The 22680-nt window shown below is 35.9% G+C and overlaps 1 protein-coding gene across 2 annotated transcripts; it reads left to right on the forward strand.

Annotated features, from left to right (window-relative positions):
• The first annotated feature begins 1262 nt into the window (after positions 1-1262).
• Positions 1263-22680, forward strand: LOC101219800 (E3 ubiquitin protein ligase RIN2). 2 transcript variants are annotated; one of them, XM_004140033.3, is made up of 13 exons: positions 1263-1415; positions 1970-2394; positions 4818-4895; positions 5700-5786; positions 5872-5993; positions 8294-8390; positions 8510-8615; positions 13495-13652; positions 13733-13870; positions 13951-14018; positions 14177-14407; positions 14881-15259; positions 21955-22680. In XM_004140033.3, the coding sequence occupies exons 2-13, from the start codon at positions 2155-2157 to the stop codon at positions 22009-22011; spliced, it is 1761 nt and encodes a 586-aa protein (XP_004140081.1). In that variant the 5' UTR covers positions 1263-1415; positions 1970-2154; the 3' UTR covers positions 22012-22680. The 2 variants fall into 2 exon arrangements, with proteins under 2 accessions (XP_004140081.1, XP_011657512.1); XM_011659210.2 differs by having other exon boundaries at positions 8510-8579.

A 22680-nucleotide genomic window follows, 5' to 3' on the forward strand; every position in this document is an offset into this window, starting at 1 on the left:
TGTGTTTCATATTTTCATATATATAATATGGTTTGAGGTAACATCATTAGAAATTGAATTCTAATAATGTAAACTACAATTGTTTAAAATATATTTGATACTATATATCTATGAATCATAAAACTGGTTGTCTCCACAACAAATTATTTTATTCACTACCAACACTCCCCCCTCAAACTCTAGTTTAATATCTTTCATTGCCAGCTTGGATATCATTCTATCGAACTGTGTACTTCTGGTAGCCCTTCGGTCAACTTCAGCAATTTTTTCAAACTAGGAAGATATGCAATACAAATTGCACCAGTTTCAAGTTTCTCTAATTTTATGAAGTGTTTGTTGATTTCAATATGTTTCTGTCTTTGAAGAAATTGAATTCACCTTTGAAGAATACCCCATGATTTAGAAACTAATTTACAGAACCTAAAAACGATTTATGAAAGGCTCTAAACAAGGCTCCAATGCTCAAAACTCACCTAAAATTCAATTCACATCATCCCATGCTTGTGCAGAGATTCAATTTTCTTTATATCGAGTCATTGCATAACTATTTTGTTTTTGGTTTTTGCATTTAAAAATTAATTAACATATCTTCTCTCGTTTTTCTTACCATGGGTTTGCATCTTTCAAATAGAAGAGTTGAATTCTTAGTCAAAATTCAAAAAGAAAACACAAATTTAAAGTTTATTTGAATTTTAAAGAGATTAGTGTAAAAGGTAACAAATGAGATATTTATGAGGGAAAGATGGTGTTTATAGACTTATACCATGTTTATTTCCCTAACAATGCAACAAATTAATGGAAATTTGAAAAGTGTATTTAATTACACGGTTGTTTACATGTATTTTATAATTGTAAGGAGATGCGAGACAATTAAATTCATAATCAAGAAACATAATCTAATCATGAAGCTAAACACGATCAATTTGATTACGTTTGAAAATTATCATTATTGTTACCAATAATCATTGCATGAATTATGAATTTGTCATAGCTAGTTGTTGTTATTACTAATTCAACCTAAACATAATGCTAAAAAGACAATCACACAAGTCAATGCAAAACTAACACCTTTTAATCACAATCAAACTAATCATAATTGATCGATCTATGGATGGAATTCTATTATAATTACGATAATTTAGTTAGGATCATGAAATGAAAATAAAATTTATGTTATTTTTTTTTTGGACTAAAAACGAATATTTTGTTGTAACAAAAAGAAATATTATTAAGAGTGGAAAGAAAAAGGGGAAATGCATCTCACGGACGTACACCCGCCAAAATAAATTAAGCATTTTTCTTATATAAAAGTATTAAAAGACAATGAAAACCGAAAATCTCTCTTTTGGCTGATGATTTACAATTTACGAGACTCGCACCGACGCGCTACGGAAGCTTCATCTTGATCGAATCAGGTCTCAGATTTCCCCTAACTCATCATTTGATCAATCCTTCCTTTTCATCTCTCAGTTTGATCAATTCCCAAAGCACTGTCTAATTCCTCGAAATTATTTGCTTAGATTTTCTGTGTTCTCCTCATTTTGCATGATTTCTGAGTTATTTAGCTACCGGGTTTTTGTGGGGTTTTCTTTTTCAATTTTCAAGTTTTATGATATGTAATCACGGATTGGATTGAATTTGTTGAATAGCGTTTTGATGTTCTGAGCGATATTGCTCCTCCGAGCTGGCCCTCCTCTTTTATTCTCTTTGCCGGTTGAATTTACAGTCTACTCTGTTTGATGAATTACTTTAATACTCACCTTCTTGAGATTTTATAATAATCATGGAATTGAGTGAGTTTTTGAATGCTTAAAGGTTATATTGAAGAAATGATACATATATCCAGTAACTTCAACTGTTGCTTTATTTAAATTTATCAAGAGGTTTCCTTACTTGAACCTGGGTTTTTGTTGATTTGAGAAATTCTGTTTCTAGATGTGCAATTTCAACTGATGCCATTTCCTGACAGGTACTAGTTTTTTTGGCTCGGGGGGTTGCAGCAAATAAATTGATTCAGAAGCTGAGTATAAAGCTAGGCTCCTTGTTCCATGCTCTGATGATGATGCTGAGTATTAGTATCAGAGAACAGTGCAGCTTCCATTGTTATGGTTTTACTGAATTTCGGTCATAGTGAAGTTACTAAAACTAACATCAATGGGTGTCAGCTATATAGCAATTTCTGCGGCATGTACAGCATTAAGTTTTATTGGTCTCCAGTTATGGACAGAATTATCAATAGATAACCTAAGGTCGGAAAAAATAATTGGCGAAAATCCCTTCAAGACAGAGAATGCTGCCCCCGTCATTGATTTGCTCTTAAGTTCCTATGTTACGGTTGGACTGCTGGCTAATTTTGCACTTAATGTGTTTGTTCTACTCATACTATTTCTAAAGGTAAGTTTGTTATTTATTTTGGGAACATTGTGTTTCTAAAGAAGCATGCAGCTACGAACTCTTAATTTTAAAGAAATACTACATAATGGCTATAGCCTGGTTTTGGAAGGTTCATCAAAATTGTTATTGTGTTAGTTTTTCCTGCGGCCAATCATTTTTTGTATATGAATGACATGGTTTAAGTATATGCAAGTTTGAATGAACTTGTAGATAAGATAAAGATGACACGGTTGTAAGAGCTGCTAAGTATAGCACACTGACAGTTTGCTAAAATTCTACCTATCAGCTTCCTCACTAACCAATGATCAAACAGGCTTTTTAACTACTAACTCAACTCAATTTTTTGATTATCCAACTACACTTGTATTATGCACACTAAGGAAAGGAACATAGATATATTTCATCAGGATAGTTTTGGGCTTGTGGTTGGCAGTGTGGTTCTATTGTCTTTGTGGTGTGGTGGGAGGCACACATATTTCAAATAGGCAAGGGTTGTATTGTACCAATAGCTTGGTTAGGCTTTGGTTTGCTCATCAATTTAAATACATTGAACATATTTGATATTCTTATTTCTTGGCTTTCGATCTAGGTATCTATGATAAATTTGACTCTTACTCAAAATTATCATATTTATTGTCTACTTTAGTGAGAGGAGAGTTCTTGTCCTTCTATTTAAAGTAGAATTAGTTCAATTTCGACGTTTGGGTTGGAATTAAATACAACATTTTTATCATATCAAATTATGTTGAGAATTAAATTCAACATCTAGTTGCTTTACACATCTATTGACCTATCCTTTCCGAGAAAGTGAATGTTTATTCTACACAAAAGTAGATGCAATTGAATGCACCAAAAATTTATGTAGCGTGTAAAGGGTGGCATATGGGTTGTAGGAATGGAGGTGGAAGTAGAAGTTGATCCTTTCTAAAGCCACAAGCTTTGTTTAGGAAGGAGGAAATGGTGAACTTTATGTTTAGGAAGATTACTACTAGATTTAACTTGAGGGAGGAGGAAATGGGGGAGTTTCGTTTTTTTTTTTCTTCTTTTGGTTAAAGAAACATTTCATTGATATATGAAATCGGGGGAGAACCCCAAACACCAAAAGGTGATTACATTGGAGAACATCAGTTACCGACTAAAAAGGATAAACTGTAATGAGTCAAAGCCATAAACAAAACTAATTCCATAAAACAATTAAAAGGGGAAAAAGAATCACTAAAGAGCAGTTTGTTCTGTTCACTTCATGAACTCCGAAAGAGCCGTCTGTTGGAGGATTATATGGTGCAGGCAAGAGAAGCCACCCGAATTTGGAGGATGGATTTTTCAGAGAACTTTACAGGAGTAGTCTCAATAATTCACCTAATATTTCCGAAGCTTTATTATAAAGCTTGCTGGAAGTCAAAATCTCTGAGTAAGGAAGATGTTCTCATATGGATTTTACAAAATGGAGGTGTAAATACCGTACAAAAGTTGCGAAGAAAATTGTCATCAATACCCTTGCATTCTTCAGTTTTTTGCTAGAAAAAGGATACTTTACCTTTTCATCAAGGAAATGAAAAAGAGACCAATGCTCCAAATTACAACTTGCAGCCCTCATTTTGTGTTTTGTGTATGAAAGCAAGTGAAAACCTAGATCAAGTCTTCACCTGTTGCTTGTATGTACAAAACATTGGATGAAATGTTTCAATACCCAATCTTGCAGGGATGACGAACAAGTCTACTAAGAATAAATTTAAATTACTCTTCTTCTTGGTATCGAGTGTAGAGGTAAAGAACGATATCACAAGATTCAAATGCCTCCCATCAGTGACAAGGTTTGTACCAACTTTGAGACAAAAATATAGACAAGGGTTCTGTTTTAGATGACTTCAAAAATCTTTTCCAGACACCCATCCAGTTTGTCTGCTCCACTTCTATGGTTTCAGATAGAATTAAATCAAGTAATCGATTTGATACTGGAAAAATTTCCTCTTTAATCAAGGCATGTGCTCTGTGATTTAAAGAGTTTCCTTCTTTTGTTCCTGGGGGGTAGGTTGAAAGCGTACGTATCTTGTTCATTCCAATGCATGCATGCAAAGGAGATTGGGATGATTTAAGATGTTCTCTCTTCGAGCCATTTGCTGAATTTTCTTTATTGAAGGCTTGGTTAAATTGTGATGGTTTTACTTTTTCTTTGTAATTGCTTATCTTGTTCACTCCTTCCCAGAGTTTTTATCTTTTGAGCACCTGTCTCTTTCTATTGTTTCAATGAAAATTTCTGTTTCTTATTAAAAAAGACAAATGAGTTTGATTTCATCAAAATTGACATGTATGATTCCCCTAAATCCAAATATATGATTTGATCAGTGGCATAGCTTTAATTATTGTTTGTATTTTCTCCCAAGATGTTTGTTTTAATGCTTGTAGATTTATTTTGTCAGCAGACCCTAATTTTTGTTGAGCTGTATTCATCTGAGAGTCGGAAAATGGTGGAGCGTCTTGTTAATTATGTCATTTACAAGGTTAGTATCTTCCAACTTGATCTCCATTAAATTTTTGTCTTTGTTATTTTGTACAACATTTCACGTCCTTCTGGTGGGAATACATTATTCTTGGTTTTTTATAATTTTATTACTTAAACTTTTAAGAGAAACAAATTTTGTTGATGAATGAAATTTTGGGCTCTAAACACAAATAGGCAAATTACATAAGAGATCTCCAATTAGAAATCAAAGAAGAAAGACTATAATTGTGAAAAGGATGTAAATGTTTCAAGTGAAGGATATGTTCACCAACACATAGCATGAAACAAAATCAAATCTAGAAGTGTTCAATGTTAGTTAGAGAAACCATCCTGGAAGATCCTGGCATTCCATTCTTTCCAAAGATACCAGAAACAAACTTTGTTTATGGCCAATTCTTCTTGTTGATGTTCGGCTCACTTTTCTAACTTCTGGGCTTTAGCCTATTGCTGCTTTGCACACTTACTATAGGCTTGCTTGTAGACAATGAGTTTTTGCATGTTAACCTATGGATTTTTTGTTTATAATCTCAAATCAAATGAGGGGATATTAAAAAATTATAAAAGCAAACTTAGCTTTTAGCAAATAGAGATTCTATTGGGATGGCCCATCTCCACTCAAGCACTGAATTAAATTACATGCCCGAAAGTCCCTGGGTCATACTACATGGATGCGGTTTCAAAACCTAAACCAGTTGACGATTTAACTTAAAATAATACTTTCCAAATAGAACTTTCCTAATATCAATTGTGAGATCTTGTTTATGATTTTGTAAATTTGTATTTGTTAATAAACATCGGACAGGGAACATTTCTGCCTCTGGTTGTTCCTCCAACAAAATATCATATTGCATTGTGGTCTATCTGGTTGGCTGTCTTATGTTCATTGAAGGTAACATACTGCAATTTTCAGCTGGATTTTGATTTGTTAGTTTTATGTAAATACCTGGCTTATTGCATCAAAACATATTGTACAGATGTTTCAAGCATTGGCTAGAGATCGTCTCGAACGTCTGAATGCATCGCCTTCTGCCACCTCATGGACATATTTCTGTGTATATTCTGTATTATTGCTGGTCCTCATTGTTGACCTTTCTGGGTAATGATTAATATTTTTTCTTAGCTTAAAGGTATTCAAAATTGCGGGGACATTGAATCTTTGGTTTATTAATATCTATTCATTATCTTAATGAAGAGGCTCATTTTCTTTATTTTAAAAAAAGGATGTTCATTTTTTTCTTTTTCATTTATTTGATTTTGGTTTTCTTTTTTGAAAAGAAAACGAGTCTCTTTATTCACATCGATATAAATTGAAAGAGATTAATGCTCTAAGTACATAAGGGTTATAAATAGAGCATAATGGGATCAGCAGGAGCAAGCGCACCCAGACATCTCAACTAGGTTGATACCCCATAGCGCCTTCATCATATCCTTCAAACAAATATAAAAAATCTTGACTGAGGCTTATATATTCAGTTAGTACAAAAGGAACAAAAAGACTATAAAACACTAGCCTTACAAAGGTTTCAACGTTGAAACACACAGAAGACCTTTATCGAAAAGCACAAAAAGAATTTAACTCAAAACAAGTAAATTAGGTAAAGAAAATAAAAACGCTCCAATTTGAGTAGATTTATTGAATGTCATAGCTCTCAAAAGGCTTGGAGAAGGAACACCAAGAGGAGCCATTCTTGCAGGCAACTTCAAAATGAGCCAACCAAGCAAAAGATTGTTCATGAAATACCCTTTGGTTCCTCTCAAACCATAATTCCCCCAAAAGCGACTTTACAGCATGTAACCAAAGTGATTGGGAGGTTTTTTTGAATTGCACCTCAACTAAAAGTTGCTGGTTATTTCCTCGAAAGTCAGCACCAAACACCCAACATATGTTAAAGAAAGAAGCAACTTCTCCCAACACTGAACTGCGTACAAACACAAGAAGAAGAGATGTAAAAGATCTTCTCCATGCCAATGACATAAAGGGCAAATGGAAGGAGAAGGACAACTTGTAGAAAGCTTATGCTGACAGAGGATACATTAAGATGACCATATATCATGATCCAAATAACAACTTGTCCATTGGGGAAGAAGGGGATAAGTGAGTTGTGAGGGACTTTACTGAGAAAACCCCATTTCCTATCAAAGACCATGTTCTTCTATCGAAGGCAACTGAAATTTCTCTTGCTGCAATTATACTGAGCAACTCATGGACCTCAAGTAGTCTTCCTTTTTTAACAAGTGCCGAAACGTAATGGACCAAGAGGCCAAGGAGCTGCCCCAATGGTTAGCCACTAACTCTTTTGGCAGTAGTGCCGCTCTGTAGAGTCTTGGGAACAAAATGTTGAAAGGAACATCACCCTCCCAGGTGTCATCTGACCGCCATTTTCCAACTTGTATTTAGCTAAAGCATCTACTTTCAGCCATGTTCTAGATATACTGACCCAAAGACTTCTCAAGTTCTTTCCGTCTTTTCCAGCTGTGTGTCAATTGAAGGAATCTTTTCTGTGTATACTTCTAACCACCTTACACCATAGTAAATCATCTTCCTCGATGTATCTCCAACCCTATTTGGCTAAAAGAGCCAAATTTTTGGATTATGCTCCTGAGGAAGACCTAAATAAGAAGAAAGAAAGACTAGCACCTCACACCCAATGAAAGCCGCCGCCCATGATCCACCTATCCAATTGTGAGGATCACAATTGAAACCTAAAATTTGAAATTACCTTTGTTAATTCTCAATCCTGAAATAGTATAAAAAAAAAAGGTTTGATTCAGCTTAAAAAAGGATTACATATAGAACAGTTTTCCTGGTGGAATTGCCTTTTCCTTTGGGCTAAAAAATGGATGGAACAAGGGGATGGTGACAGAATTTGAAGGGCTGCCATTTGTTTGACTGTGACTAGTTTGGCCCCCTAAGACTTCAATTTTGCCTACCTACTCCCTTTTAAACTGTGGGTTTAGGGTGGGGTTGTTGTTTTGCTCTCATTATTATGCATCAAGTTTCTTTTTCTATTCATAGATTTCCTCGTAATTAGGCCATAGCTTTCTGATCTATTATTAGATGCAGTGCAGCTCCCTTCTTGGCCTTTTTTTTTCTTTCAACTTTTGGAGGGGGGATAATGGTTTGTTCTTAATAATTTGTGTTAATTTAAGTTAATTGTCTGATTTGATCTGGTGGGAGGGAGATTATTGTATTGGACCTGCAGTCTATATGTCATTAGGAGGGAGGGATAGAGAGAGAGAGAGAGAGAGAGAGAGAAGGGAGAAGATTAGTTTTATCCAGTAACACAGATCATTTCTAGAAGTGAACAACAGTCTTTGATTAATTGTGCCATGCAGTTGAAACTTTTATAATTGAATTCCTGAGGATTTGGTCCTATTTTTTCCTTGTTTCTGCAGGATAAGATTTTGTCTGATGATATACCGAACACTGGGTTTATCTCTGTTTCTCTTGTTGTTCTTTGAGCCTTTAAGCATTGCTTTTGAGACATTACAGGTAAATTCCTTGGAATTTTTCAGGATGATGATTTCTGTTTGTGATCATATTGGCCTTTCAGTTAATCTGCTCCTAATTAATTTTACATTTCATCAATTTGTGTATGGAAACTTTTGCAGGCAATTTTGGTTCATGGCTTTCAGTTACTTGATATATGGCTTCATCATTCAGCTGGAAACAACACAAATTGTCAGTTCTCTAAGTTTTTTAATATGACAATACCTGGTATTATCTTTTTTAACACATTTTGTCCCATTTAATGTTCCATTTAGAGCCTTGAAAATAGTAAACTAAAATTCTAGAAGGGTTTAGAGATGTATCTATGATCTAAATAGACCATAGATGCATGTTAGGATTCCAAACCCAGAAAACACAAGTAACACAAAGATAGGATATATTACAATATCAAAAGAAATTACAATATAACCATAACTTTTCAAGAGGCTATCTGACTCCCACAAACTTTTCAGTTTCCGCAATGATGAATCCATAATATGACCTCCCCTCCAAAAACCCTTAATGCCTCTATCTATAAGTAAGTCACCTCTATCTAATTGACACTTGCACTTACTAATACTTTCTATACACCCTTATTTGTACTCTGACAATGCACTATCAATACATGAGGCTGTTTCCTTTTCGAAAAAAGACAATGCACTATCAAACTTTATTATATTTTTCTCCAAGTGCGCTTTTAAGATACTTTCTACTCGTTCTTACTGCTCTGGTGACATTCCATCTACCCGGAGTAAGTTTAAAGTTCTCTTTGTATTCTTATCCTTTTAAAGGTGCTGAGTACACATTTTCTTTAAATTCAATTGAATTGCCAATTTCACCTTTCATAGTATTTCAACGGGACCTCTGAAGACTTCCAAACAGAACCGTTCTTTTTTATTGTTCTTTTTCACCCCCTTGATAGTTCCCTCTGAATAATTTTATTCCTTTCCTTTGATTCAAACTTTGTATCATATGGAAAGAAAGAAAAAAAGTAATAACAAAAAGTGCAACTTGAATTGGCTGATTTTTCTTCTTGTACTCACAACTTTTAAACATTTATAAAATTCTCTCATTTGGTCTACATCACTTGTTCTATTTGGATTTTTGTTTCAAGCTAAGAGATTTCATCCTGTCAGATTTGTTTGTCAAGATCAGATATCATTTGGTTACCAGTTTTTTCTCTGTATGTAACCATTTATTTAAGAAGCTGCTCTATTGTGAACAAATATCTTTGCATTTAACTTCTGACTAATTTTTTAATATAAATGTTAGAATCCAAGTTGTTAAAAGTTGTAAAGTAAAGTAGACACCGAGTAACATGGAAACCCAAGTACCGGGAGAAAAACCATAATTGACTTTCTTATATATTTCTCATATTAACAAAAGAGACAAGAGAGAAAACAAATAGGTTACAGGTTATGAAAAAAGAAGGAAACGATATTAGGGTAAATCCTTCTTTGGGCCAAGCCCACTAATTCTAACATTCCCCCTCAAGTTGGGACTTAGATATCAATGAGACCCAACTTGCTAACACAAAAGTCAAAGTTTTATCTGAGAAGCCCCTTGGTGAGAACATTAGCAACCTTTTGGTTTGAGGGAATGTACGAAACGCATATGCTATCATTATCCCGTCTTTCTTTAATGAAGTGTCAATCAATCTCCACATGTTTAGTTCTATCATGTTGAACTAGATTGTTAGCGATGCTAATAGCTGCCTTGTTATCACATAATAATTTCATTAGCACCTCACAATTTTGATGAAGATTAGATAAAACTTTATGGAGCCAAATTTCTTCACATATTCCCAAACTCGTAGCCTTGTACTAAACCTCAACACTGCTTCTGGCCACAACCCCTTGCTTCTTACTCCTCCAAGTTACAAGATTGCCTCATACAGAGGTACAATAATCGGAGGTGGATTTCCTGTCAACAACAGACCCTGCCCAGTTTATTTCTTCTTTATTGCTCTCTTTGTATAATTCTCTTGTACTTAGATTTCTTATTAATAAAGAAGTTTTGTCTCTGCTTCAGAAAAAATAGACTCTACCCAGTCAGAGTCAGTATAGGCTTCAATAGCTTTCCTGTCTGTCTTTCTAAACATCAATTCTTTACCAGGAGTTGTTTTTAAGTACCTTAGGATTCTATTAACTGCCTCCATGTGTTCCTCATAGGGAGCCTGCATGAACCGGCTAATGGCACTCACAGCATAGGAAATATCTAGTCGAGTATGTGACAAGTAAATCAACTTACCCATAAGGTGCTTATATTGTTCTTTATCAACTGGAACTTTATCACCTAAATTTCCTAGTTTACAGTTGAATTCAATGTGAGTAGCAGTAGGACAACATGCCAACATACTTGTCTCGGTCAACAAATCAAGGGTATACTTCCTTTGAGATACAGAGATATCCTCTTTAGATCTAGTTACCTCTGTCTCAAGGAAATATTTCAGGTTTCTCAGGTTTTTGATTTCAAACACATCATCCATCCTTTTTTCAGTTGGATGATTTCAGCAGTGTCATCCCCAGATAAAATGATGTCATCAACATAAACAATCAATATTGCAATCTTCCCAACCTTGGAGACTTTCGTAAACCAAGTGTGGTCAGAAAGCCCCCGACTATACCCTTGGGACTTGACAAAGGTAGTAAACCTATCAAAACATGTTCTCAGTGATTGTTTCAACCCATATAAAGATTTCTGAAGTTTACAAACCCAATGACCAAATTGGGTTCAAACCTTAAGGGGGCTCATGTAAACTTCCTCTTTCAGGTCTCCATTCAAGAACGCTTTCTTAACATCTTGCTGATTTAGAGGTCAATCTTTGTTCACAGTAACAGATAACATGACTCTAACTTTATTTAGTTTAGCAACTGGGGAAAAAAGATTTCAAGTAATCAACACCATAGGTCTGAGTAAACCCTTTTGCAACTAATCTCACCTTGTGTCTATCAAGGGTTCCATCTGCCTTGTATTTGAGTGTGAACACCCATTTACATCCCACGGTTTTATGTCCCTTAGGGAGAGCACATATCTCCAAAGTCTTATTCTTTTCAAAGGCTTTCATCTCTCCCATAACAACAATTTTCCACTCAGGACACTCTAAAGCAATGTGAATATTTTTCGGTATCACGACAGAGTCAAGGCTAGCTATGAAGGCTCTGAATTGTAGAGATAGACTATCACAGGAAACATAGCTACACATACGGTGTTTCGTGCAAGATTTGGTACCTTTTCTCAACGCAATGGGAATGTCTAGAGAAGGTTCATACTCATAAAGATTTCCTGAACAACCTGTTCAACCTCATTCCCCCAGTTTTCGCTTTTACCTCAATCTCATCAATACTGTTCTTTTCTCTCATATCTTTAAGAACAAGAATATTAGACCTGTCATTCTCACTCATTTTACTATCAACACATGATTCAATAGGATTAATCATACCTTGATCTCGAGGAGGTTCATAGTCTTGGACTGGAGTTGGCTGGTCTGTAGAGGACTCAATTTCCTTTATGAGATTTCTTCTATAGTAAGTTTTCCAGAGAACTTAGTTTGTGGCTAGGACCATGGAATGAGGATCAGAGTCAGGTAAGGTAATAGGAGTAGGATTGGTAGACTCTAAGGTACAGTTAGACTTTTCACTCACACTCTCCCCTTAAAAATGGCTAACAAGAAAGAAGGATTGATCCTCATAAAAGGTGACATCCATAGTGACAAAGTATTTACGAGGAGGATGGAAACATTTATAGCCCCTTGGTGAAGAGGATACCTAACAAACGCACACGCCTAAGGCCGAGGTGTGAAATTTGGTCTAATTAGGACCAAAGCTATGGACATAGGTTGTACACCCAAACACACGAAGGGGAACTGAGTAGAGGGATACGACTCCTTGAGACAATCTAGGGGAGTTTGAAGGTGGATGAGAAGGCATCTTATTGGTGAGATAAGCTACACTAAGAACATCTCCCCGTAGATGTGAAGGAACGGAAGTAGACAACATAAGGGAACAAGCTACTTTCAAAAGGTGATGGTTTTTTCACTTGGCAACCCCGTTTTGTTGAGGGGTGTAAGCTCATGAACTCTGATGAACAATCCCCTTGGAGGCTAGGAACTCACTAAGGGTATGGTTTTAAAACTCCCAACCATTATCACTCTGAAGAATCGCAGTTTTTGCATTGAACTGTGTTTCAATTTTGTGCTAGAAGTTCAGGAAAACAGAGGAACCTCGGATTTATCAATGATAAGAAAGACCCAAGTAAGATGGATATGATAATCAATAAAAGTCACAAACCACCGTTTCCCAGAGGAGCTAGTGACCTTGGAAGGACCCAAACGTCACTATGGATAAGGGTGAACGGTTGGGTTGGGTTATATGGTTGTGAGGTGAAGGAGAAAGTATATCCAATACCAATACAATCTATGATCTAGCCCATACCTAAACCTATGGAAGAATTAAAAATCCAACCACAATTGGACTTTCATCACACTTTATATGAATATAAAGGAAATCTGCATATTGTTTGATAACATAGTTCTTTTTTACCATGTTAGTTCTAGGATTAGTTTGCTTTGAATAGAGTGTTTGTCTTCTTATATTCACAACTTTTTAAACATTAATAAAATTCTCTCATTTGGTTTACATCATCTTCTATAATTTCACAAATGAAATATCTTTTTTTTGAAAAGGAAATCAGCCTCTTTATTGATAATAATAATGCAGCTCAAAGTACACAAGGTTTATACAAAGAGTTTAAAAAAAAGAGATCATATAGGATCAGTAAGCACACCTAGACATCTCAACTAGTTTGAGACCCCTTGGCGCCTCATCACATCCATAAAAAATAGAGTCCACATCTACAAAATATAGTGTTTAAAGTACAACCAGCATGAGCTGTGGAGCCAAAATGGAATAAAAGTAAAAGATACAAAAACATCACGAAAAAACTGCAGCAGTACAAAAGGGAAAAACAGTGGATCTCTCCGCGATGCACAAATTGAATATCAATATTGATCAATATATCCTTTACCCTCCCAAATTTAAGAGTTATACTTCTTGATGCTTGATTGAATCTTAGGCTGTAAGTTTCTGAGCAATGGGTATAATGGCAGGTTTGTTGTGGGAGTTGAAAGGCACTCTTATCCGAAATCTGGGATTTTTCCTTGACATGGCAACACTACTGATGGCACTTGGTCATTACGTGTATATATGGCGACTTCATGGAATGACATTCAATCTTGTGGATGCAGTTCTCTTCTTGAACATTCGCGTAAATATTATATGACCATTTGTACGATAATGTATTAATTTTTGTTGCAAATTGTTTCATAACCTTTCTTACTGGAGCAGGCCTTATTAAGTGCAATTGTAAAGCGAATTAGAGGTTTCATGAAATTGAGGAAAGCGTTAGGTGCTTTAAATGCAGCTCTTCCTGATGCAACATCTGAAGAGCTTCAAGCATATGATGATGAATGTGCCATCTGCAGGGTATATGATGTTTTTTTAAACGCCTTTTGTCCCTCTCAGGTTTGAATTGATTTAAGTATGATAAAGTACGGTAATTGCAGGAACCCATGGCCAAGGCTAAGAAGTTAAACTGCAACCACCTTTTTCATCTTGCTTGCTTGAGATCTTGGTATGATATGTACTTTTCTTATGCAACTAGTTCATGTTTTTAAGTATGTGAGACAGTGGCGCTTAGAGACTGTCTTTTTGCATAATTTCAATAAAATGTGTGTTTCTTTTTTTTTAAAAAAAAAGCAGCACTTAATTACAGTTAAACTATCATTCCAGGTTGGATCAAGGTCTAAATGAGTATTATTCATGCCCTACTTGTCGAAAGCCACTTTTTGTAGGCAGACAAGAAAATGATGTAAATCCTCGTGCAGGAGAAACTTTTAGTGATGAGCAGCTTGCTCGTCAGATAAGTGCAGGTCTTAATCGACAAAATGCTACTATACCCACCCTCCCTGCTGGGATTTTCCCCAATCAGACACAGAATCCGGTTGAAGGCAGTCCTTGGAGGTCTGTCCTGAACCTACAAATTTTGTTTACCATTTCCAAGCATGAGTAATTGTGTTTCTTTGGAACACTTATTTTATTTTCATGAAAACTTTTTGAAACGTTAAAATTTCAGTTTAATTTCATGAGTAATAGTCGAGTTCTAAGCTATGGAATTTGAATGGTTATAGCCACTCAAAAAATTTGATGGATGTAGGGGTCAGAGAAGCTACCACGTTGGTTATGGTACTTCTCAATCCATCAATTTTTGTGGAGAAAGCTTCTTCAACAAGTTTTTCTTTTGAAAAATATGACGATGTAATTCAGGTTTCAAAAGAAGGAAATGGAATATGCTACTTTTTAATTTCTGGGGTCTAATTGATTGATTTTTCTATCAGTGCGCTTCTAATTTAATGGCCTAGGGCCTTAGTTGACTACCATTGCAATGAAAATCATTCTATTGGACTATTTACAGTCTTTTCTCCCTTTTTATATAGAAGCACAAGTCTTGATCCAAGTTGGTTGCATGACTGGGCCAGCCAGAGCATGGATGGAGCTGGTCCATCAAATGCTGCTAGATCTGTTGGATTAAGTAGAGTTCAGATGATGATGAGACATCTTGCATCTGTTGGTGAAACTTATGCCCAGACATCCATTGAAGATTCTGCTTGGAGCCTTTGGCCTCTTAATTCATCACAGGTTGTTGCTGGTGGTTCACAAGTTCCTCGAAATGTTGTTGGAAGACATCCTGGTAGTATGGGTGGTTTAAATATGAATGTATCTCGTGCTTCAAATGACAATCTAGCCAATATAATTGCCATGGCAGAGACAGTACGAGAAGTTCTGCCTCATGTCCCTGATGAGTTGATTTTCCAGGTAAAATTGAATTTACCTCTCCTGGTAATCTTCTGGTTTATGGTCGTAGATTTTTGCATTACCTAAAATTTATTGGTTTCCTTCATGTTTCCTCCCTTGACAAGGGACTTCAATTTGGAGAGCGTATCCAAGTATGGCAAATATGAACCAGTTAGATTTTTCAACCTTGCTGCATATATTGGTCACATTTTTCTTTTGAAACGGAAACGAGAACTTTTTTATTAATATGAACTCAAAGTACAAGAGATTTATACAAAGAGAGCCATAAACAAGTAGTAATCAAAGGAGTCCTAGAGGGATCTAGAGATGCACCCGAACTTGACACCCCTTTAGTGTCAAATATCATATCTTGGGCACAAGCAAACAAAACAACGGGGGGACAAACTAAAACAAGGGGCAATCCTTCAAGGCTTCAAAAGCAGTATAGGGCTTTGGTTTGTATAATCTGCAAACATTGAAACTGAGGCAGCATAGGATTAGGCAGGTTGAGAAATTAAAGCAGCCCAGTTTAACAAAATGCACATCAGACACTTACTAAACAAATTGGATACGTTTTATGATATTAGACTCTTGCTATTGCTATGAAGTTTCATTAAGAAATATGAAGATTTTGCCCGATGTTTTTTCAAAAATGCACAGCAGACACTTACTAAACAAATTGGATACGTTTTATGATATTAGACTCTTGCTATTGCTATGAAGTTTCATTAAGAAATATGAAGATTTTGCCCGATGTTTTTTCAAATGTGAACCATGTGGATTTTCCAAATATGACAAATGAAAGATCATATTTGGATATTGTTAAAAGTGGCTCATTGAGCATTAATCTCATTTATTATCATTAGTAAACAAGCTTGTTTTTGTTTTTTTTGTAATGATATTGTTAAAAGTGTTAAATGGTTGAAAAGAGAACACTAAGTGTACGTGGAAAACCCTAGAACAAGGGAAAAAACCATGATAGAGAGTCTTTTATTATCTTCACACACAACGAAAGTTACAAAAGAAGACAACTTTATAGGCTCTAGCAAGCCCTAATACAAAAAAAGAAATAAACTTAGAGTAAAGTAAAATACTAAAGTACCCTAGGGACTATAAATATCAACAAAGCCCTTTATTTCCAACCTTGGAAGCACGGACACCAACACATTATACGCAACATGACACAACATGACGATATGCCCAATTTCTAGAAAAGTAGGACACCACGTCAAAGACACGTATTTTTATATATATATAATATATTTGATAATACTTATAGATGAATTACTCATATATGTTAGAACATAAAAATACCTCTTTAAAACATAAATTACCAAAGTGATAAATTACCCAATTTCTTACATTGCCAAGAAATGTTTCCACCTCCCTCATTCAATCTTTGATTCTTGGTCACATATTGCCAAGGTGGTTTCGACCCATCTTCAACACTAGAGGATGTGAATGTACTCACTACTGAAAGAAACGTGTATGATTGACTATTGTTGGTAGATGTAGACAAGGAGGAAGATGCCATCTAGTATAAAAAATAGAATGGATTCATTAAAGAAATGTTCTCAAAACAAAAGCATTAAGATACACTCATACACCTTTCCAAAGAACAGAGACTATCTCTCAAATCTGATTAAACCATACCAAAAATTCAAGACAATATTCCAAAAACTCATAGCCTCACACCATATATGTACACATTCCACATTAAATAAATACAAAAGTTCATAATTTTCTTTTCAAAAAAATGCACCATGAAAGCCCAAGGCCTAAACCATGTTTCATATAAATTTCAACATCTCGGTTGGGACTACATATTAATATGAAATAATCAATAAAAAAGCATATACATAATAGAAGAGCATATACATATACCTATATATGTTCTGTCAAACCAGTTGAGATATTCCTCAAACAATGATACACAAGAAAGAAAGAAAAAAACAAGGGAAAAGACTTTAAACCGAGAACCAAAACAAAGGGCGAGTGCAGGTGGTGTGATTGGAGTTTAGTCATCGGTGTCGTTTGATCGGAGAGGGTGAGCGGCAGTTGCTGACGTTGTTTGAACGTTGAAGATTGGAGAGGACCAGTGGAGAATGAAGACGAGTGCTTAGGGTTTGTTTCTTATGAAAGGGGCTGAAGTTAAATAATAAAGGGGATGTGGTTTATTTTTTAAAAATATTTTTTAATGGTGTTTTGATGTTTTGGTGCTAAGGGGGTGTCAACCTAGTTGAGATGTTCGGGTGCACCTTCTGATCCCTATTATTCTTCTTCTTTCGCTTGTTTGGACTTCTTTATTTAGCTCATTGTGTATTTCTCTTGTACATTGAGTTCTTATTATTAATAAAGAAGTTTGTCTCCGTTTCAGAAAAAATGATATTAAAATGTTCCAGCATGCCCCTCCAGCGTGTCTTCCAGCATGTCATAGTGTCTCGGAATTAAAAAATGAATGACATGGAAAATTGTGCGTCTGACACATGTCAAGCACTTAAAAAGAGTGTCCATGCTTTCAAGTTTTCAAACACTCCCCATCAAGTTGGGGTGTAGATGTCAATCGCACCCAACTTGCTAACACATGAGCCAAAATTTGGCCGGAGTAAGTCGTTGATGAGAACATCAGCAACATGTTGACAAGATGGAGTCTACATAATATAGATAGTAATTGTCTTGTTTCTATTCTAAAGTGTCTATCAATCTCTACATATTTCATTCTATCATGTTGTATAAGATTATTGGCTATGCTTGTAGCTGCTTTATTAACACAATAGAGCTTTATAGGTAAAACATTGTCTTGGTGAAGATCAAACAAAACTTTCTTCAACCAAATTTCTTTATAGATTTCCTAACTCATAGCTCTGTATTAAGCTTCAGCACTGCTTTTAGCAACAACCCTTTCTTCTTACTTCTCCAAGTAACTAGGTTGCTCCACATAAAGGTACAATACGCAAAGGTGGATTTTTTGTCAATAATTGATCCTACCTAATCAAAGTCAATATAAGCCTTTATGTATTTCCTGTCAGTTTTCTTGAACATCAGACCTGTACGCAGAGAGCTTTTCAAATATCTCAGAATCACATATTCCCTATGTTCTTCGTAGGGAGCCTGCATAAAATGACTAACAACACTGACAACGTAGGAAATATTTGGTCCATTGTGAGATAAGTAAATTGGTTTTCCCACTAGACGCTGATACCTCTCGTTATCAACAGGAACTTTGTCAACAGAATCTTTTAGTTTCGCATTGAATTCAATTGGAGTGTCAGCAGGTTTACATCCAATCATATACCTGTTTCTTTTAACATGTCAAGGGTGTATTTCCGTTGTGAAACAGAGATCCCTTCCCTTGATCTTGCTGCCTCCCTTTCAAGGAAATATTTTAGATTTCCTAGATCTTTGATCTTAAACTCATTAGTCATGTTCTTTTTCATCCTAGTGATCTCGACTGTATCATCTCCTGGCAAGATAATTTCATCTACATACAATTAGATCAATATTCCTAGATGCTGACCTTTTTGTGAACAATGTGTGATTAGAGCGTCCCCAAAATGAAACCTTGGGACACAACAAATGTAGTAAACCTGTTGAACCATGCTCTTGGGGACTGTTTCAAACCATACAAAAACTTCCTAAGTTTACATACCGGATGGTCAAACTAAGCTTCAAAAAGTGTGGTCCCTTCTTCTAATTCACCATCCATAAATGTATTCTTCACATCATGCTGGTGGAGAGGTCAATCTTTATTGGCTACAACAGGAAGAAGAACCCGAACTGTATTTATCTTCTCTACAAGAGAGAAAGTCCCAAAACAATCTATCCCATAAGTTTAAGCAAACCTTTTCGCTACACATCTAACCTTGTACCTGTCTAGAGTTCCATCTGATTTATACTTCAAAGTGCAACACTGTTAAGACTCTTCCCTGCACTCAGAAAAACTCAACAACAATGCAGAAACAGAGACGGTACTTTGTAGATCTTTATATATAGATATATATCAGCAAGAACACGTTCACAACGATAGTTCAAACAGAAAATACAATAACAGTAATGCAGTAATATGAAAATAGTAGATTAGAACCCCCCAGCAATTCGAGAAGCTGGCTTTCTCCCTAAAAGCTCTCACGGCAGCTTTACACAAAATAAACCTACCTCACCAATCCTAACATTCCTTAAGTACCTCTACCCCCAGGTTGGACCTCCTCCAGAATATTCTTTTCATTTAGTTCTATTGGCTGAGCTGCCTTCTCGAACAATCTCCTTTTTACCACTTGCATCCAACTGTTTTATGCCCTTTTGGAAAAGTAGAAAAATCCCACACATCATTTTTTGCAAAAGCTCCCATTTCTTCCATGACGGTAGTCTTCCACTCAAGAATTTTCAAAGCTATATGTATGTTTTTCAGTATTGTTGTTGTATCAAGGTTTGTAGTGAACGGCCTGAACCCATAAGACAGATCACTGTTCTTTTTGGAGTATGTTATCTAAGGACTTGTTTAGTAGGTAGAACGGTGTCATGCACACTTGGGATGGGTTTAGGAAGGTTATAGTGGTGTCCTGCGAAATCAGGATGTTTTCAAGAAGGTCAGTAGGGACTGGAGGTGTGGACCAATTAGTCTCTTCACTTGTTACCCCCCGCCGCGAAGATGACGTAAGAAAGGTTCATCCTCAAGACATTTTACGTCCATGGAGATGAAGTATTTTCGGGAAAAAGGGTGGAAGCATTTATAACCTCACTAATGAAGGGGATACTCCACGAAGACACATCTCTGAGCATGAGGGGTAAACTTAGTTTGATTAGGGTCATGATTATGGACAAAGGTAGTGCACCCAAAAACTCGGAGAGGGACATTAGGAATAAGTTGCATGGTAGGGTTCGGAGTTGGAGGACATAGGAAGACATTCGATTAATAAGATGAGTTGCATTGAGGACTGCATCTCTCCTTTCTTCTCTTTATCTTTACTTCTCTTTCCCCTATGACTTTTCTTCATTGATCTCTTTCTTTCTCTTTCAGTCTTCTTTCTTTACCCTGTGACGTGGATGGATCCCTGGCGGATCTACCCGAGCGCTTTCTCTGAGATCCGATCTCAGAACGTCAGCCTCCCCCGTAAGTACAATGGAAGTAAAGTAGACAACATGAAAGACTGTGCAACCTCGAGTAGGTGACAGTTTTTTCTTTCAGCCACCCCTTTCTGTTGAGTGGTATAGACACACGAGATTTGGTGGACAATGCCTTTAGAAGACAAAGAGTCACGAAGGGTATTATTAAGGAACTCACAACTATTATCACTACAAAAAATAGCAATTATGGTGTTGAGTTGAGTCTCTATAGTAGTGTAAAATTGTTGAAATATCGATGAGATCTCAGATTTATTTGTGAGGAGAAAAACCCATGCGAGATGGTAGATTTTTACTTTCTAGGCCCTAGATTGATAGGTTTGGTTGCTCGAGGCAGATGAGAGGGCCAAGAGTTACTTCAAACCATTGGCCAATCCTTTTGTCGTTAGGTTTATTGAAGTGGAGTTGAGGCTGTTTCGCTTTGAAAACATGCGACTTGAGCACTCTTCCTTTAAGGCCAACTTTTCATCTTGGTGGAATATGTCGGTCCAAGGAAGGTGGAAGGGTTATCATTTTATGGAAAAATTGAGAGCGCTCAAGAGTAAGCTTAGAGTTTGGAACAAAGAAGTTTTTGGAGATATTCTTGTTAAGAAAGAGATTATTAAAAGAATTGAGAAAATTGATGCTTTTGAGTTAGACGTGCCTTTGGGTGGTTCTTTGAAAGGTGAGAGAGCAATCCACTGATTTTAGAAACATTGGCATGCCATTAGAAATGGCCATGAAGTTAATCAACGGCCTTCTTTGTGAGACTCCAACCATCACTCCAATGCTCACTTCCTTTTTTCACCATTCACCTTTAGTAGGTATCAATATTCTTTCAATGTTGGCCTATTCTCTTTGGAGTAGACTAGTTCTCAAACATATTATATTCCGGAGGCTTGTATGCCGACAACGGATTGCTTTCGCCATAAGTAAAGGCTTCGATAAAATGTGGGTTTCTCACTTAATGAAACGGCAAAACCGCCAAATAAAACATTCGAGCAAAAAGTGCATCCAATTGGTCTCGTGATGCCTTGGAATGATTTTTCAAGTGCACTTATATTACCCTTTCTTTTCTTGATCTCAAACTCAAAGCTACTTATTGGAGAATTGGTAACATCCACTCCCCAGTTGATATGAACGAAGCAGATCTCAAACTCAAAGCTACTTATTGGAAAATTGGTAACATCCACTCCTCCACTTGGTATGAATGAAGGTACTTTCGGTGACAAAGGAACACTTTTTGAAGCTCTACTTTCACCTACTATTTATAACCCAAAAGACCTTACAATAATGTCTAATTATTAGAATACTTCTTACTACTAATCATACTAATATTTCTACTATAACCATAACTAGGAGTTTTACCCATATCTATTGTAGTAATTGACAATTTGTTGTAATAGGTTGTTGCATTTACCAACCAACATTCTTATGAAGTTATGATGCAACATTAGCTGCTCTTCTGTATTTATTTACAATCACATATTGTCTATAAAACAGTATGTTGAATCTATATGTTAAGCTCAACGCTCATTTACATTCATTGTAAGACATTTTTTGCAATATGCTCCCATCTCTTTCTGTATGCTTTAGAATGATCCCCTATTTTGCAGGACTTGCAGCGTACAAATTCTGTCACAGTCACTGTGAATAATCTTCTTCAAATGTAACTGTCATGCCAGTGGCATCCTTGTTTGCTTGTGCTTCATAAGATGTCTTCAGATCCTACCCTCCCCACCTAGCTAAAGCTCAAGAGGATAGGTAAAGGTAATCACATTGGTTAAATTAAGACATACAATGTCTTCTCATCTTTCTTTATCTCTGCCTTCGATCATAAATTTTTTTCCTTTTAAATATTAAACATATATATGAGTTCAAGTAGCCAATTGTATCCAGCTCTGTTTCAAGAGAAGAAGATGTGAAAAACTCTCATTTTATTTCCTGAGATGCAGATTGCAGATTACTGCATTCCCGACCCTGAATTACTGTGTATTTCTCTACATTACTTTGCGAAAACCTCCATAATAAATGGAGTACTTGGCTATTGTACATATCGATGTATATATCGTTGTATTGTTTGTAACTGTAAGCCAGTAGTTTCTTCTGACATCTCTTTGCAGCCGAGAGTTATTGCCAGCTAAAGGGATAGGAGGATTCAGAATAAAATGGGCTGCACTTGCATTTCAAGTATCGTTAATTTGGATGAAGTTATGTAACATCGGGTTGATAAATCTTTAATGATATCTGTTTTGCAAGCATGATTCTGAGATGTTTGGTAAATCAAATTTGCTGATGACAGTGTGAAAGTCATTATTAACATTCTTTCTCATGTTGAGTTA

The sequence above is a fragment of the Cucumis sativus genome, chromosome 6 (genome assembly GCF_000004075.3).
Source record: "Cucumis sativus cultivar 9930 chromosome 6, Cucumber_9930_V3, whole genome shotgun sequence".
Classification (NCBI taxonomy): Eukaryota; Viridiplantae; Streptophyta; class Magnoliopsida; order Cucurbitales; family Cucurbitaceae; genus Cucumis; species Cucumis sativus.

Bases quoted from the DNA above. Each gene is read 5' to 3' on its own strand.
- LOC101219800 (XM_004140033.3), top strand. From the start codon at position 2,155: ATGGGTGTCAGCTATATAGCAATTTCTGCGGCATGTACAGCATTAAGT. The intron at 2,395-4,817 runs GTAAGTTTGTTA...TTTTGTCAGCAG, and splicing joins TACTCATACTATTTCTAAAG to ACCCTAATTTTTGTTGAGCT. The intron at 4,896-5,699 runs GTTAGTATCTTC...AACATCGGACAG, and splicing joins TTAATTATGTCATTTACAAG to GGAACATTTCTGCCTCTGGT.